The following is an 18142-nucleotide window of genomic DNA, read 5'->3' as shown; positions in this document are numbered from 1 at the left end:
GAATTACAAATAACAATCAAGTTCCTTTAGCTTTGGCTACGGGATGTTTACACAAGACCCTCAGTACTCCAATCAAGGCTGAGCCAATTCTTCTAACTGACTTTGCGTTCATTTATTTCTATTTTAACTCTCTATTATCAAGCATCTGTAAATGATGGTAGGACAATCATCTCTTAACAATGTATACGGGGAATTTCTTAGTGTTGCACTTCCTAAGTAACGAATCTGGGTACAGTATTCTTATTCTATGACACAAGTTCATATCTTGAGGATGAACAATGGTGGATAATCAGATAAAAGTTTTCTGAATGGCAAACCTCAGAATAGGCTGCCATCCAGGCCAATTCTTCAATGCTTAAAAACTGTTCTATGAATGGATATTGTTAAACTATAATTACGTTTTCAGAGTCACTTGGGCAAGCAACCTTCCATTTACCCCAAAAATATCTAAAGCTTCTTTTTAATTTTTAGCAAGAAAATTGTCCTGAAAACGAGGGCATATACAAAACCATATTTCCATATGGCTTCGAAATCGAGACAAACACAACCAGACAGGCACCCCAACAATGTTTGCATAGCTTAAATTCCAAGTGCTATCGGTCTCATTACAATACAATGGGGATCTTTGTCTTCCTAAACGACATTTCACGGCTTCCACTTAGGGGTTTTCTCATTAGTACTGAGCTCCCACACTGAAATCATTACTGCTAGATCACAGCCCCTTCCCAAACTAGCATTTCAGGTGAGTGGTTGCTGCACCCAGACTCATGTTGATAAGGACAGTAATCTTCAATGATGGAACAAGAAGTATGCATCGCTGTGTTAGTTGTGCAAACCTAAAATTTTGGGACTAATGACTTATATGTACATTCTCTACATTCTCAGGTAATTATACACTGTAAAAAAATTATAATAATAATACTGACATGAGTGCTCACACTCCTTAGCTTTCTTCCGGTTTTGCTTAGAATCAACGAATTCTGAATAGGAGTGAACAATAAGGGGTAATCTGCAAAAAACTCATAGGAACATGGCATCAACTCAACTGAATTCATTTAGCACGGACAATAGTATATACCACACAAGGTCAAGCCCTAATACTAAACACCATCAGGAATCGAGGTGAAACCACAAAACGAACTCAAACATTCCCGAAATACTCATATTTCTGCTTCAGTGTCTAAATTATTTGTTTAGTAAAAACCTGCACCTAAATACTATAAAGTAAGGTCAAGTCACATTTTGACTTACGACATCCAACTGTTTCGTCTGTTTCATCATCACAGTCAGCAACTCCATCGCATCGCTTGTTCTCTCCAACGCACTGGCCACTGTTACATTCGTATTCGTCTGGCTTACAAGCTGTTGAGCCACGAAGGTGATTAATCATAGTGCATGCACTGAACTGCACAACGGTATGCAAGGAACCAGCAGGAAAGGGAGGGGGAAGCAATCCGTTTCATTACAGTGAAAATATAAGGGAAAATAGGTACATTATCATCAAGTGATGAAGTGAACATAATATTTGAATAACACTAAATGAAAATCAAAATAGAAATTTAAAGCAGATCTGTATAGATATCCCAGTAATAAACAAAAACAATCACAAGTAAATCAAAGTGAATGGAAAAATATGAACCTTGAGAATATAGGTGTATATGTATATATATATATATATATATATATATATATATATATATATATATATATATATATATATTATATGAATGATTCTTTATACTGTTCACCAAGAAAGCAAGTTCATATTTATAAGCTACAAAATAATTAAGGTACTTGAAACAAGAATACATAAAAGGTACCAAAAAAGGAAGAAAACAAAATCTGATCTCTTACAATACATATGGATATATAATAAATAAAAGGCTAACTTCTTCTTTAAGGAAAACGAATATTCAACCTAAAAAGGGAACATCTCAAAGTGGAATGTAAAGTCAATGTAAAGCTAATCCACCTGTGTTAACTTGATAAAAGTAAAATATATCTATTATATCTTAATCATTAAAAATTAAAAAATTGTCTCTTCCATACAGACCCAGGTGAATGAGATCTATATAATACATAGAAGTTGGGGGGGGGGGGGGGGGAAGACGAGAACTACTTTTATTGCATCACTGTCTGCGAATGTGAGCTGCGACAAAATTGGTTATGAAAAGTAGTTAGTAAATTTGACCTGGAAACCAGCCTTTTTTTATTCTCATTCTCTTATCACTTCAGATGACAGCTACAATGACACTCACAAGACGAATTTACATTGTGACATGTTTTGGTGGATTTTTTCATACTAAGGGTAACATATTATATGCTGCTTATAATGAAACCGTTGCTTGTGCCAAAAACTGCTAAATATAACTGAATTTATATACATATAAAGGAAATGAAATGAATGCCCAAAACCAGACTGAGTACACAAGAGTATAAATAAAATGACTAAGTTAGACTGTTCCTTTATATTGTTATTATTCAAATAACTTGTGAATCTGGACAGACTACTTTAATCGAAAAGTATTTCCAATTTTATTTTGAAAGAACCACAGCAGAGAGCAGCATTTTTCTGAACGTTACACTGATGTTTACTGTTTATTCTAACCAAGCTTATTAGGTTCGTAATGTCTACATAGATTACTTCCACTCCCAATGTCTATAGTATAGATTTCTTCCACTCCACTGTCACATATTTATTGCTTTTTACACGAACTCGTGAAATAATGCAATGAACGCAACTCCACAATGTAAAAAAAAAAAAAAAGCTATATTGCTCCACTGTTTCCTTTCCTTCCCTATTAGGGACTCAAAGAATGGCCCAATCTCGAGATAAGAGGAGAAACTCACATGCTCGTTAATTCCTTTGCCAAAGATTTCAACATCCCGAAAGCCCACGGGTCATAATCGTTTTCGGGGCCCTAAAAGCGAGAACCACGGTTCCCTTTTCCAAAAGCAAAATTTCAGCATTTGCTGGCAGTCACGTGGTACTCATAAGCATGATAACTTTTAGCAAAAAATGAACTCACCGCTCCTAAAACAACCGCCTTTTCAGGCAAAGACGAAATGTTATCGTTCATGCTTCTAGACGATGGGAACGGAAAGACACAAATGCAATTCTAATGAATTATTTCTAAGTGCAGTCACTACATAGTTTCTATGAAAGTGATACAGTAACACCAAAACAATAGTAGATAAAGACGAGTAGAAGTGCTGTGTGTGAAATGAAAATTTCTCTGTTGAATTAAGTTTCTCTTGATAGACATGAATCATTTTTACTGAACACTGAGGAAATGTGCAAGTGAAGTCATGTACTACTTTCAATTACAACAAGCAAGCACCATAACTAAACGGTTGCAGTTCCGAAACCAAGTTGCCATTAAGAAACAGTGACAACACTGCAGAAGTGCAAAATACTTACGACAGAATTTTTCATCCTCTCCCCCAGGGCAATCTTTCATGTAGTCACACTGACGGAAATTATCAATGCATTCGCCGGTTTTACACATGTACTGGTCTCTTCCACATGGCACTGAGGGAGGAAAAGGAGTCTGTTTAATGCTGTACTTTAATAATAATACGTAAAGTTTTTTTAAACAATAACTATAGTCATCAGTCCCTGAGGGAGAAAATATAACAATGATAATAATAATAATAATAATAATAATAATAATAATAATAATAATTAATAACATAATAGTAACTTTAATAATAATTAAAATACTAATAATATAATAATGTGATAATGATAATGATAATGATAATAATAATAATAATTATAATAATAATAATAATATAGACCAGACGTGACGTTGATTGACAAAATCAAGAAGAAAGTATCACTCATTGATGTCGCAATACCATGGGACACCAGAGTTGAAGAGAAAGAGAGGGAAAAAATGGATAAGTATCAAGACCTGAAAATAGAAATAAGAAGTATATTGGATATGCCAGTGGAAATTGTATCCATAATCATAGGACCACTAGGCACGATCCCAAGATCCCTGAAAATGAGCCTGGAAAAACTAGAGGCTAAAGTAGCTCCAGGACTCATGCAGAAGTGTGTGATCCTAGAAACGGCGCACATAGTAACAAAAGTGATGGACTCCAAAGGAGGCAGGATGCAACCCGGAACCCCACACTATAAATACCACCCAGTCGAATTGGAGGACTGTGATATATAGAAAAAAAAAATAATAATAAAAAGACTGATTTAAGCCTAACCCGCAGCTTGAATGAAAAAATGCTCGTGACATCTCTGGCCGTGAGATTTCTGTCGCAATACGAAGGAGCTGTTCGGGGGTCAGGTCAGCCCGAGGGTGTTTTGGTTAGATGCAGATCTTGAAATACGACACTGCACAGCAATCAAATTATTCGGAACTACAAAGCTTTGCTGAAGTCTACAGACAATATCCGGACAACACTGGGGAGTTCACATAAACTTTTGAATGGAGACAATGGAATCTACGCCACAGATAATGGACAAACCTCGATTCTGAGAGATTTTCGTATAAATGAACAAGAACAATTGGACGAATGACACAAAACATACAAGAAACATTAAGTATAAAAATTTTTGAGAGTCAGTAAAGTAGCAGCAACGAAACTCGTTAACAGCACATATATCTTTTTTTAAATAAAAAAGCAGAAAGGAAGATTAAGCAGTCGGTCAGTCATCTACGAGAAATGTCTGCCTTTGTGAGCACACAATACAGGGCTTTATCTGACGAGCAATTTACGTAGAAACATTCCTCTAAAGTCGGCTTCTGTCGAGCATGAAAAATGAATTAGCAAGGAAACTTAAGAAAGAATATACAAAACATTAAAAATTAACAACTCGAATTAAAAAACAATATGAAAAGAAAAATGGGAGCGCTGGAACGCAATATGTAAAACAATCCAATGGAACTTGAGGAATTCTTATAGTTAATGTTAAGTGCTTTACTTTTCTATTTAAAGCATATTAACAGCACTCATAGCACAATTTCTCTCTCTCTCTCTCTCTCTCTCTCTCTCTTCTCTCTCTCTCTCTCTCTCTCTCTCTAATCGTAACTGAGACAGAAAGTGTTTCAATTTCAATATCATTAGAGTAAAAATTGAAAACCACGTCACCTGTTTGCCTCATGACATAAGAGAAATAACGCCAGAGAATTAAGGATGGAAGAGAATCAATAAAAAGAGATATAACTGATTGAAAATGACATGCTAAAGAAATCTGTCTTTTAGAAAGTGTTAACTCGGAGTCTCTAAGCACTCGGACGGGTCAGCCACACCTCACAGTCCCAATTACGTAAGCCTCTTCTGTGCATGACGTTACCTTCCCTTCTGTTTCCCTTCATTAACTGTGGTCCTACTCTCTCTCTCTCTCTCTCTCTCTCTCTCTCTCTCTCTCTCTCTCTCTCTCTCTCTCTCTCTCTCTCTCTCTCTCTCTCTCTCTCTCTCTCAAACTCAAAAGTCTCACTAGCAGCTGATAAATGGAATACGATTCCTGTTCTCAATGACTAATTTTATGAAGTTGTAGGTTTCATACAATTCTGCTGCCGATTTTGACCTTGTCGTTCATTATTCCTCATCAAATTGCAAAGATATTTCATGAGAAAATATAAGGATATCTTGCCAACAAAACTTACCACGTCACCTCGAACATAAACACCAGAGTGTTTCATATCAGAACAGTGTCTTTTGAAGACATTTTCCTCATCACAAAAAAAAGAGAAGAATACTGGCTAGAGGGTATATATAGTTCTCCCCAAATAACACAAACTATCCATGAATCAGCCTTGGATTCCAGTTTGTTATTTTTCTTTCCGGAATTAGGATATGTTACTGAAAATGTTTTGACAATAGACCCACCATCGTACCTCAGAGCCTCTTCTTAAATCACGTCCTCAGCATTTTTTTTCCAACTCTGTATTAGCAGTCTAACCACGAGTCCTGCATCCTCATCCAAAATCAAATTCCTAAAGGTAACTCTTTCATACATCTGACTCACTTCACTTTCACCCTCACATCCACGGAGTGTTTCATGACTTGTGACATTACTCGTTCCACTTAAAACTTTCATTTCCTTTCCTAAAATTGGCTTTTTAGTCTAAATTTAGAATTGACGGCATTTGGATGGTCATGGTGTCCATTCATTTGGTTAATAAATCCATAGAAATCCTCCGGAAAATCTTTATTTAATCTCTGTCATTTTGTCAATGTTGACTTGCGAGGAAAAATTACGTCTTTCTGAAACTATAAACGAGTTTTGTTTAAGGATTCTCACGGTATTCATAATCTTGATGACCTTGGGTAATGTCTCTGTTTCCTTATTTAAGTCAAATACCAAACGGTACATGTTGGACGAATTCAAAATGTCACACCAATCGTTCATTCAAAAGAATAAAATCAAATGTTTATTTCCAGTTTTGACAGCTGAACAGACACTTTCCATCTACATACTTCAGCAAATTACCACGAGAGCCAGCTAGCAATTCTACAGCTAATCTATCCCGTTGAAATAGTAAAATCTCCATAGCTTAGGAAAAAACTTGATTCCATGAAATTATATCTGCCTAATTTTAAGACGAGGAACATTGTCAAGTCCGAAAACTTCTCTACCTGCCTTGGGGTTGTTGAAAGATATCTCCGCTTGAAGAGGGTCGACATTAAGTTCTTTCCATACGGGAAGATTAGTAGAACCCACATCGCGTACTATTGCTACAACAGCAAAACCTACACCTTCTACTCTATGATATGATTTGCGATAAAATCTTAGGCATATCTGATTGACCACACTGAACAGAGACTGGTTTTCTCCATTTGCCAGTGAGACTCCGTAACATGACAACCTGAACATTAATAATGGTTTTCATGAGGCTTATATAATATGTCCATTCCTTTTGGATGCTCATTTCATCAAATGACAAAACAGTCGTCATCCCTTCCAACGACGTAGATGTTTCCGCTTTCGCTGGCAACAGTGTTTATACCGCCGACACAATTCCTGATTCACGATCACTTTTAACAAGCTCCTTCAGTGTGGTCTCGCATGACAAAGGAAACCCTTTTTTGGTTCTCCAATACCCATAGCACCAAAGACTTAGACTTGTAAGAGCAAAACCGTTGGCTATATCTTCACTGTTTCATTCACATACCTTTTCCTGCACAATATGACCTTTATTAGAGTTTTACTGAAAACAAAAAGACCTTAGCATATTTTCTACTCTGACACGAACTTCGCTTTCAGTTCAATTTGGCATAATTTAATCCATGTAAAAATTTTGCTTTGGTTCGACCTCATGTGCGCGCTCCCTGACCTGTTCTTTCTAGAGGGTCAGACCGTGGCCTAGAAAGGTCTGATCATATTATCAGCACGTTACTTTACGACACTCCTTGGACAGACGATCATCATAATTACTTTAGCCAGATATCTAAGTTGAAATTCCTACCTTGCAGAGCAAGTCCTGTTAACTTCCTTCCAAATACGAAACTCTTTTTACATTTTGCCTAGCTGATGGCGGCTTCCTGAAATGTTGCAATGGGATAAAACGAAAATAAAAGCACAACAGAACCTGTTTCATTTTTTTCAGTGGATAGAATCCTTTCACTATTATATATAATCGAAGGGGCCCCCGAAGTAGGCCCTTTCTGAACGGGCACTGGGGCGTCCTCCATGGAAGGGCGAGCGCCAGCCGATCAAATGGCTGTGAATCACGCTGGTCATTGTTAGGGAGAGAAGGAACTATAATTCCTTCAAGGAAGGCAGCCAACCCTTCTAGGGAAGACCCTCAAACCTGAACCCTCCCCCCTGACCTGACCTTTTGATCGTATGCAAGATATGATTTATAACCTTATTTCCGGATCCACGAGAGAGATGAGGAATCTCCCAGTTCGGCCAAGTTTAAATCAAATCTTCAAAATCGCTGCTATAAATAAATCTAACAATGGCAACTCCATGTTACTTCACATCTCTTAATGAACTGACACTCGCAATAACTCACAAGGGACACAAATTCACATTTACGAAAAACAGATAACAAATGCTTATTCGAATAGCACTGACACACACACACACACACACACAGAATGGTGGGAGGAGGTTACTTCCAAGATGATAACTATTAGGTTAACGTCAAATTATTATTTCTTATGTTGGTTTAAATCAGCCTTGTTTACATTGTTAACTTTTTTGCTGAGTATGTTTACTCTTACGTTTCCGTGAAGTTAAGTGGCTTAGTCAGTGTTTTTGCGCCTCCTCCTCCTCCTCTGTGTATTAGTGAACTATCGTTTTAACGATAGTTTTATTCTTTTGCTTTGAGTGTTTATAAACACTGGGAAGGTGACGAGTGGACATGGTGGACCGGTCAACAGCAGTTCGGGTCTTGACAAGCTCTCACCAGTACTGTTTCCCGTCGCAGCATTTATTTTGATTTGGAGGACGACTTTGGATACTTACCTTTTGGACCACGCACTTGGATATTTCCCTCACGGATTTTGGCAGGCGCAAATATACGTCTCTTGTGCGTGTGTGTCTTCGGATCACAGCTGTTCTCTGCAGATGTTGTTGTCACCTGCGACCTTCACGCTGCTGTGGCGAGCTTCGCAGAGGCTGTGTCATCTGCGAACGCTGTTTCTACCCCTTGTTTACGTCGGAGAATTTTTATGGGACCAGTGTCGTTAGTTCCCGGCATTGGATTTGGATTTACTTGCCGTGTCTTCCTCGTCCAGCTGCTATATACGGGAGTGAGAGCAACTTGGCTCATTAGGTGACAAGTAGGGAGGCTGCCGCCAGGTAGGACGTATTATCGTTCCTCTTGTATCGGGACAATGTGTTGCCCTTCAGTACCTGGCGTACAGTATTTGCTCTTCTGTTAGCTGTTTGATGAACTGATCACGGCCCTGGATTCTACTCTGCTTTTGACACTTCACTTGAGGTGAAGTTACAAGCTTTTGACAATTTTGATTATTTATCAATATGTATATGTAAATGTTTACATATATATATTGTCACATTTGTGTGTTGGTATTAGTGGACTGAGTTCCACATTGCTTAGCTTGTATTATAGGTAGGAATATTAAGGTTTATCCTTATTTTCATCTCCTACTTCTTTCTATCTTATTATTATTATTAGGTAATTGGTGATTTTGGCTGGCCTTATTTTGGATCCAACTTGTTACTATTAAGTATGTTTTCTCTCTTGGAATTTTCTCTTGATTAGGGTTTAGTATACTAGCTTTAGGGTATCTTGTGAGTTCCTGAGAACCAGGTATTTGTTCTCTGGATTATTTATCTGAGCAATTAAGTGTATTTAACTTCACAAGGTTGATTTAAGTAATTTCCAAGTTTGTAATAAATATTGTTAAGTTTTCCTTGATGTTGAGGTACATTTACTGACTGCAATCCCTGGGAGGTTGTAACAATTGGCGACCGTGACAGGATTCGAACCTGAGTTTTTTAAGGCTTTTGAACGTGTAGCTACCAGTTGTCTTGGCCCTGCGAGATGTGGACAGTCTTAATTCAGTGTAGGCTGGTGGGCATGGCAATCAGGGTGTATAGTTCTTTAGAGGAGGGTGTAGCCCGTGATTATAGTAAAGTGAAGGCGTTGGTCCTCAAGGCTTATAACCTTGTCCCTGAGGCCTATCGCCTAAAATTTAGAAACTTTTCTAAGCATGTTTCCCTTTCATTCGTGGAGTTTGCTAGGCTCAAGGAAGAGCAATTTGATGATTGGCTAAAGAGTCGTCAGGTAGCCTCTTTCTCCTCCTTGAGGGAATTAATGCTGTTGGAAGAATTTAAGAAATAATGTAGTAAGGAACTGAGGATATACTTAGAAGTAAAAGCGGTTAGTCTAAGTAAGGCGGCTCAGATTGCCGATGAGTTTGTTTTGACCCATCGAGCGGGGTCCGGTAATTTTGGGTCCCAGGTAATGAGTTTCCAGTTTGCTAGGCCAAATAATTTTAATAATAAATCTGGTAATGTTGTAGATAATAGGATAAAACATTCAGGTGTTCCAACTTATTCTAAGAATAAGAATGGTCAGGGAAAAGTCTCAAGTGGTGGGCACACTAGAGTCTTTTCCAAAAACAGGTTAATGTCTGGTAATGTGAGCAGAGGTAATGGGACCTACTTTTGGTGCAATAAGGCCGGGCATTATCAGGCTCAGTGTAATGCCAGAAGGAGGTATCGCCAGAGAAATGGTAACAATGTTCACAACCCTATATCTCTAATTTCAAAAAAGTCTATTCCTACTAATCCCAAGGTTGAGAATCCATCAGTGATTGATAGTGGTAATGTGATTAGTGTTGATGGCGGTAATGTGAATCCATCTGGTGGTAGACAATCATGACTATGATAAATATATCTGGCCTGGTAGACTGGTTACTGATTCAGGAGTCCTTAAGGTGAAATTTTTGCGAGACACAGGGTCTGCTTGGTCATTAGTGTTAAAAGAATCATTAAATGGCCTAGTTAAATATTCAGGGAATTATGTAGTTCTGGGAGGGTTCCCGAACACAGTGGTTTCAGCTCCATTGGTAGAAGTTGAGTTATCCTTCCCTGGGTATAATAAAGTAACTGAGTTGGCTGTTGTGGAGAGTCTCCCCATTCCAGGTATTGATGGTATTTTGGGAAATGACATGTTGGACCATAAGGGTCTGGAATTATTCCCTATTTTGACTATGGATGCTTGTCCAGTGGCCATGACGACCCGGGCATCTGCTAAGGCAGCTAATTTGATAAATGATGATGACTTAGACTTAAGTAGTTTAGAAGTAGAGTTAGAAAGGCCCGGGCCAGTAGATAGTCCTAGTAGTATTAGTGATATCTTGCAACCTGATTGGGACCGTTTCACGTTTATTGAGGCTCAGAAACAAGAGTTTGATTTTGAGTTGGGTGACACCTGTACGCCAGGTACTGAAGGGCAACACATTGTCCCGATACAAGAGGAACGATAATACGTCTTACCTGGCAGCAGCCTCCCTACTTGTCACCTAACGAGTCAAGTTGCTCTCACTCCCGTGTAGCAGCTGGACGAGGATGACACGGCAAGTAAATCCAAATCCAATGCCGGGAAATAACGGCACTGGTCCCGTAAAAATCCTCCGACGGGAACAAGGGGCAGAAACAGCAGTCGCAGATGACACAGCCTCTGCGAAGCTCGCCACAGCAGCGTGAAGGTCGCAGGTGACAACAACATCTGCAGAGAACAGCTGTGATCCGAAGACACACACGCACAAGAGATGTATATTTGCGCCTGCTAAAATCCGTGAGGGAAATATCCAAGTGCGTGGTCCAAAAGGTAAGTATCCAAAGTCGTCCTCCAAATCAAAATAAATGCTGCGACGGGAAACAGTACTGGTGAGAGCTCGTCAAGACCCGAACTGCCGTTGACCGGTCCACCATGTCCACTCATCACCTTCCCAGTGTTTATAAACACTCAAAGCAAAAGAATAAAACTATCGTTAAAACGATAGTTCACTAATACACAGAGGAGGAGGAGGAGGCGCAAAAACACTGACTAAGCCACTTAACTTCACGGAAACGTAAGAGTAAACATACTCAGCAAAAAGTTAACTTAATGTAAACAAGGTTGATTTAAATCAACATAAGAAATAATAATTTTACATTAACCTAATAATAACAGAAAGAAAAACAGACAACAGAGAACAAACAAAAAAGATATTCATAAATTGGTTAAATGAATATTCCTTCTCCTTTCATAGGCAGATCACATCACATAGTATGTCATCCGACTGCAAAGGTCACTTAGTCTTCGGATTACTTTTCGGTTCTTATCTTCCATATCCTGTTCTGAAATCTCTCTCTCTCTCTCTCTCTCTCTCTCTCTCTCTCTCTCTCTCTCTCTCTCTCTCTCTCTCTCTCTCTCTCTCTCTCTCTCTCTCTCTCTCTCTCGAAAAGAACAAAGTTACTGAACCCTTTAGTCGATTTTTTTTATCTATAATATTAAAATAATGCTAAAATTTGCGAAAAATTACCGTAACTTTTTTAAGCTCTGCATGACTATGCTAATATTTTTCCTCCATGAGTATGTAAAATGAGGAATCTCTTCCAGTTAACAGGGCCACAAGACTCTCAAAGTTTGAACGCAGAAAGCAACTGTAACAGTGAGCTTTGAGGACAGAATTTTTTAAAGATTTATCATCTATTAATGATTTCTTTTTTTTCTTATGCGAGGGCAACATGATGGGGAAAACATTCTAAACTAAACAGGAAGGCTACAATAATAATAATAATAATAATAATAATACACTGACGACGACCCCTGCTTGACCTGGACCTGATATCCTGTTCCAATAAAAGATTACCTTCAGCATTTATGATTTTTGAAAATTCCCAATATGAAGAATTTGGTCAGTTACTCAGAAACATCGCTGAGCCTGAGAAGCGAATTGTAAAGGAAAATAGAAAAAAAAAAAAAAAAACAACTATATAAAATCAACTCGCTTAATTCTGCCATTCTTTTTAACAGAATAATATAATATAATAATAATATTCTGGAAAAACTAGAGGCTCAAGTAGCTCCAGGACCCATGCAGAAGAGTGTGATCCTAGAAACAGCACATATAGTGAGAAAAGTGATGGACTCCTAGGGAGGCAGGATACAACCCGGAACCCCACACTATAAATGCCACCCAGTCGAATTGGAGTACTGTGGTAGATAAAAAACCGTTTGACTCTCGTATTTGACATGTACAGGACAGCCACTTCGTTAAATCTTTATTTCCCTCGACTTCATTTTAATTTGTGATGCAAGAGATCTTCTCTTCACGTGGTTGCACCGAATAATGTTTCATATTCTTTTCATTGACACAGATCAGTATGTCTTCGAAGTTGCGTTTTTGCTGAAGATCTATTGTCGTGATACAAGAGGCCGAAGCCCCATTTACTTCAGTTTCGATGCACTTGTGAGTAAGAGATGAATCCCTCTTCCCACGAGAGACTTGTTGGGTTCGCTTCCTGGTCGACTTGAAAATTGTCCTGAAACGAAGGCAACGCAGAAACACGTTTCTTTAAAGTATCCACATCGAGACAGAAAGAACCAGACCCGAGACAGGAACCGATACAACGTTTGCATCACTTCCATTTCATGCTCTGTCCGTCTCATGACCACACAATGGAGATCTCTTTGTCTTCCAGGATTGTGTAACAAATGCCAAAGACATTTCCAGTCTTGCATTCGGTCGTTTTCTCATTACTGTGCCCCCAAGCCTTAAGCCATTACTGCGGGATCACGGTTCATTCCCAAACTAGCAATGCAGGCCGGTGGTTGAGAGAGAAATCGTAGTGATATGCAACGTGTACGAGACATACAAGCATATAATTCACGTGTGTGTGTGTGTGTGTGTGTGTGTGTGTGTGTGTAGAGAGAGAGAGAGAGAGAGAGAGAGAGAGAGAGAGAGAGAGAGAGAGAGAGAGCCGTGAAAGTGTTAACATTGAACACACCTGCCTGAAACGCCAATAAAAAGCAATATTTAAAGTTTTAAATAAACGACTTTCAACTTTGTCACAGATTACGTTTGTTCCACACTAGTCTATATCTTAACACGATTCACTGAATAATTGCTATTATATTCTGACGTCATTATGAAATGCAAATAGGATATTTTCTAATCCACTTTACAAAAATTAAAAAATTTTCTCATTCAATACTATTTCATCTACGTTCCTGCATACCTGCAAATGTTTGCTTGTATGGCGTTTTTACGTTGCAAGGAACCAGCGGTTATTCAGTAATGGGACCATCGGCTTTACACGACTTCCGAACCACGTCAAGAGTGAACTTCTATCACCAGAAATACACATCTCTCACGCCTCAATGGAATGCCCGAGAATCGAACTAGTGCCCATCGAGATGGCACGCCAACACCATACCAACCATGCCACTGAGGCGCTATACCTGAAAATGCTCTCACGCCTTAAAACTACACAGACTGAAATGAGAGAATTTAACTGGAAATCTAATCAAATGCACGAAAAAGGAAACATTATACCGTATGACGATGACCTACTTCAGCAAGCTTGACAAAGTCCAGAATTTTGAAAGAAAGAAAGAAAGGAGGCTGCCTATAGTCGTTCTTCGCGGCTTTGGCAATTGACCATGAAGTCTCTTACAAGTAAGACAACCAAAATCCGCCTTACCATCTTGGCTAAGTTTGGCTTTGCAATGAAAGGAGTTAAGTATGACTTGAAAGGCTCATCCTCCGCCGGCACAGGCCATTTCCCTATCTTGGCATTGACTTGTGCTCCCAAAGAATAAGAATGGGTGATTTGTGATTTGGTCATCTCCAACATTTCCTGGTTGCTACCAACCCAATACAAACTTTGGAAACGTGTTCCCTGATGAGAGATACCCACGTGAAAATTTAAACACGCTTTTATCAAAATGCACTAAAAAGTAAAAAAGAAAAATAATTTATTTTTTGAGACACCATGATCTCCTTACTATTAATCAGATCTACAAAAATAAGAGCGTGGTCGCCAAACATGGAAGGAAATGCTACAAGAGATTACATATATATATTTTTTTTTTTTCTTGTAGCACTTTTTCCTATTTTCAGCGCCCAAGCTTTTATTTTGTAGACAATTAATTGTAAGAAAATTCTGATGTCAAAAAATGATTTTTCACTTTTTAGTGCATTTTCATAAAAGTTAATCTTTTTATTTTTCATTTCATACATTTCAGTTTTAACGGAAATTTAAGCAACTTATGATTGTAACTAAATAAAAATTGAATGTGACATCCAGTCGAGCCAAAAGAGGTTTGAAAAATCCGTAGAGCTATTAACTTATTCTCCCGAGTCAAAGAAGGTATATATGTGAAATCCGAAGTTTCATACAAATCCTGAGATACCGAGAGATTTCACAGTAAGGTCACTAGAGGTCACTGCTGACCTACTGATCATGTAAGGTTATGCTGTCACCGGGATTGAGTACAAACCAGGCAAAATTTCCAAGTCCATCAGACGAGGGAACAGGTCGAAAATGGGGGTTAAACGATTCGACCCAACCAACCAGACAGACAGACAGACACACAGACAAATGCAGACGTCAAGTTAAATAAAAGCCCATAAACAGGAAATGGAAGAAGAGTCGACGGGTGCCAAGGAGGAAGTGGGAGGGGAGGGGAGGGGAGGGGAGGAAAAAGGCAAGAGGGAAATAGGAGGGCGAGGGATGAAGGGAAGGTGTAGGACGGGAAGGGGGAGGGAAGTCTCTTCGTTAAAGAAAAGAAATTTAAGATAAGAGTACATCTATCTTGATATTCCAAAGGCGATAAAATAATCACAAAAAATAAACGTGGAGTTTCATAAACTTCAAAATTCCCCGGGGGCTATCGTAGCTCATTGCCATAGGTACGGTAAGGACGCCAAACGTCCTTTACATTTAAAGTGTTATAATAACACGCTCACATTAATCATTCTACAACAGTAATTTCTCCTGTGACACCTTTTCTCCTTGGCTACATCTCGCCACAAGACACAACCACTTAACATGAACTATGAACCAAAAGACTTACGTTTACTAAGTGTAAATGAGAGAGAGAGAGAGAGAGATGTACGTCATTTTTATCAACCATGGATGGCAGTTTCTTTCGTGGAGTATTTCTCTTTCCTGGTTAATTGTTTTAGAAAATAACACTAATTTAAATCTTCCGTCCAGATTCTTTCCCTCTGCTGCATACTAAACAAAGCGTTATCTAATGACACCACAAGAAAAACTGTTCCAAGTGTGCAAACGTTGTTGCGAGTGCAACCCCTTTAAACCGCCTGCCGCTTAATTATTGAGAGAGACCCAGTTAGTAATGGGGCTCCCAACAGTACTTCTTGCTGCTCTCCCACCCACGAACACTCTCCTCTTTCGCTCAATCAACTTCTTTCAAGTTGCTCTCACTAACTAAGGTTTAGTGGTTGGAAACTAGACTGACTTTGATGGAACAGAGTACCGTCAGTGATTCAGGAGATCTTCCATCAGGCATACACTCAATCGATATACAATATTAATGAGGTCCATCAGCTATTCGGCAGAAGTAGACCACTGAACGTGTAAACCTCAACACTATGACTCGAAGCGATAAATAAAATCTAAAAGACAATAAAATAATTATAACTAACACTAGCGAAATATTTCGTAACTAATACCGACACGAGATAAGAAGCAAATTAATCCAGGTTAAATATCATATGAGGATGACCTGGAATCTCGCGGCTCGCTACACCATTAACCTTTCACGGCTGAAGGTCAAGTTAGGTCACCGCAGGAATATATACTCCACTTTCTTGTTTCCACGTATTGTAGTTGGATGAATTTAACATCAAAGCCCAACTCGCAAAGCGATTCAATTCACCTAACACATTGCAGACTTAGCTTGGGGCTTGTGCGTGCTGTACTTTCCAAAAGTAAAAATGGAGTCTTAACCCGCCCCTCTCTCTCTCTCTCTCTCTCTCTCTCCTCTCCTTCTCTTTCTTTCCTCTCTCTCTCCTCCCTCTCTCTCCTCTCCTTCCTCTAACTCTCTCTCCCTCTTCTCTCTCCTCTCCTCTCTCTCTCTCTTCTTTCTCTCTCTCTCTCTCCTCTCTCTCTCTCTCTTCCTCTCTCTCTTCTCTCTCTCTTCTATTATATATATATATATATATTACTAATATATAATAATAATATATTAAATATATATATTATATCTATATATGTATATATATAATATATATATATTTATATATATATATAGATATATTATATATATATATACATAATATATATATATATATATATATATTATATATATATATGTGTGTGTGTGTGTGTGTGTGTGTATGCATGTGTGTACACATAAAAGTTAATCTCCTAAAATTGTCAGCAATTTCTAAAAAATCTCTTTGTCATCAAGTATGACCTTCAAGTCAAGCCCCAAAAACCGGGTCTAAATGCATTCTAAAGACGCTCTTCAGTTTCAAAAGACACACATGTTACGTCTCGAATAGCAACACCCACTAGAAGTCTCATTGTTAGTCGAGAACACATTTTCTATCGAGACGCGCTGTGGGCTGAGGTCACGGAGCTCACCTCGTTTTCTATGCCGACTTCCCAGTCTGTTCACTCTTTCATTTTGGGTTTCCATCTCATCAACCACCCCATGATCTAGGCATGCAGACAAAACAATTGATGCCTAATTTTCAATAAACATCCCAAAAACAAAAATGACTAATATTCTGACACTGGTGATAAAACTGGCACTTGAACATCAAGTTGGCCATTGGTCACAAACTGCAGAAGGGTTAGAGACGAAGTTTTAGAAAACTTTTGGGGAAACCTGTTCTGGGCCAGCGACCCTTTCAATAAATTTTAATCAATATCGACCATACTGCAGACATTATCCCCACACAGAAGAAATGTGGCCGCCGAGACCAGACCACATCAAATAAATTTTTATAATAACCAAGTCACTTTAGTTCGTAAGAAAGTCGCTGAAAGTCAAATAATTTAAAAATAAAAAAATTATCCATGCAAAGTCGTGCAAAAAAAATAATTAACATTAATATGCGTGAAACAGCAACTCCGAAAACAGAGAGAGAAAAACGCCTATCGCTTGATAATGGTAATTATAACCACCTAGTTAGTTATAGTAGGTCTCTTCCCCTCAAATAATAAAAGTATTATTGAAAAACAACAATAATAACTACTATAAAAGTAACTGTCATTATGACAATAACTTTCATTATAGACATAACATGAGCAAGAATCCCCACAGATACTGGCGATTTCGCGGAAGGGTATTTAGGGATTCACATTTTGAAGTCGGAGGAAAATAAATTGAAAATGAGAAACCTGGTCCGCTGGAGTCCGCTCTAATATTCATGGCACTTTTCCGTGAATAGAGAACAAGGACTGCACGGCAACACAATAGACATAAATACCACCGATAGGGTCACGACATACTTCCAGCTTTTATCTTAGGACGGTATATATATATATATATATATATATATATATATATATATATAACATATATATATATATTATATCTATATATATATTATTTTTAAAAAAAAGATATATATATATATATATTATAATATATCTATACGCATATACACATATATATACACGTGTATATATATATATATATATATATATATATATATATATATATAT

General features: G+C 38.1%; 1 protein-coding gene across 1 annotated transcript in view; it reads right to left on the bottom strand.

Annotated features, from left to right (window-relative positions):
- LOC135219776 (basement membrane-specific heparan sulfate proteoglycan core protein-like) overlaps nucleotides 1–18142 on the bottom strand; it is a gene marked incomplete in the record, with an annotated part of 1285796 nt that overhangs the window by 858701 nt on the left and 408953 nt on the right. The window contains 2 exon segments of the mRNA XM_064256828.1: nucleotides 1252–1362; nucleotides 3422–3532. Coding sequence (XP_064112898.1) covers nucleotides 1252–1362; nucleotides 3422–3532 — 222 coding nt within the window.

The sequence above is a fragment of the Macrobrachium nipponense genome, chromosome 1 (assembly GCF_015104395.2).
Source record: "Macrobrachium nipponense isolate FS-2020 chromosome 1, ASM1510439v2, whole genome shotgun sequence".
NCBI lineage: Eukaryota > Metazoa > Arthropoda > Malacostraca > Decapoda > Palaemonidae > Macrobrachium > Macrobrachium nipponense.
The sequence above is the reverse complement of the archived record's forward strand: the minus strand, read 5'-3'. Positions and strand labels throughout refer to the sequence as shown.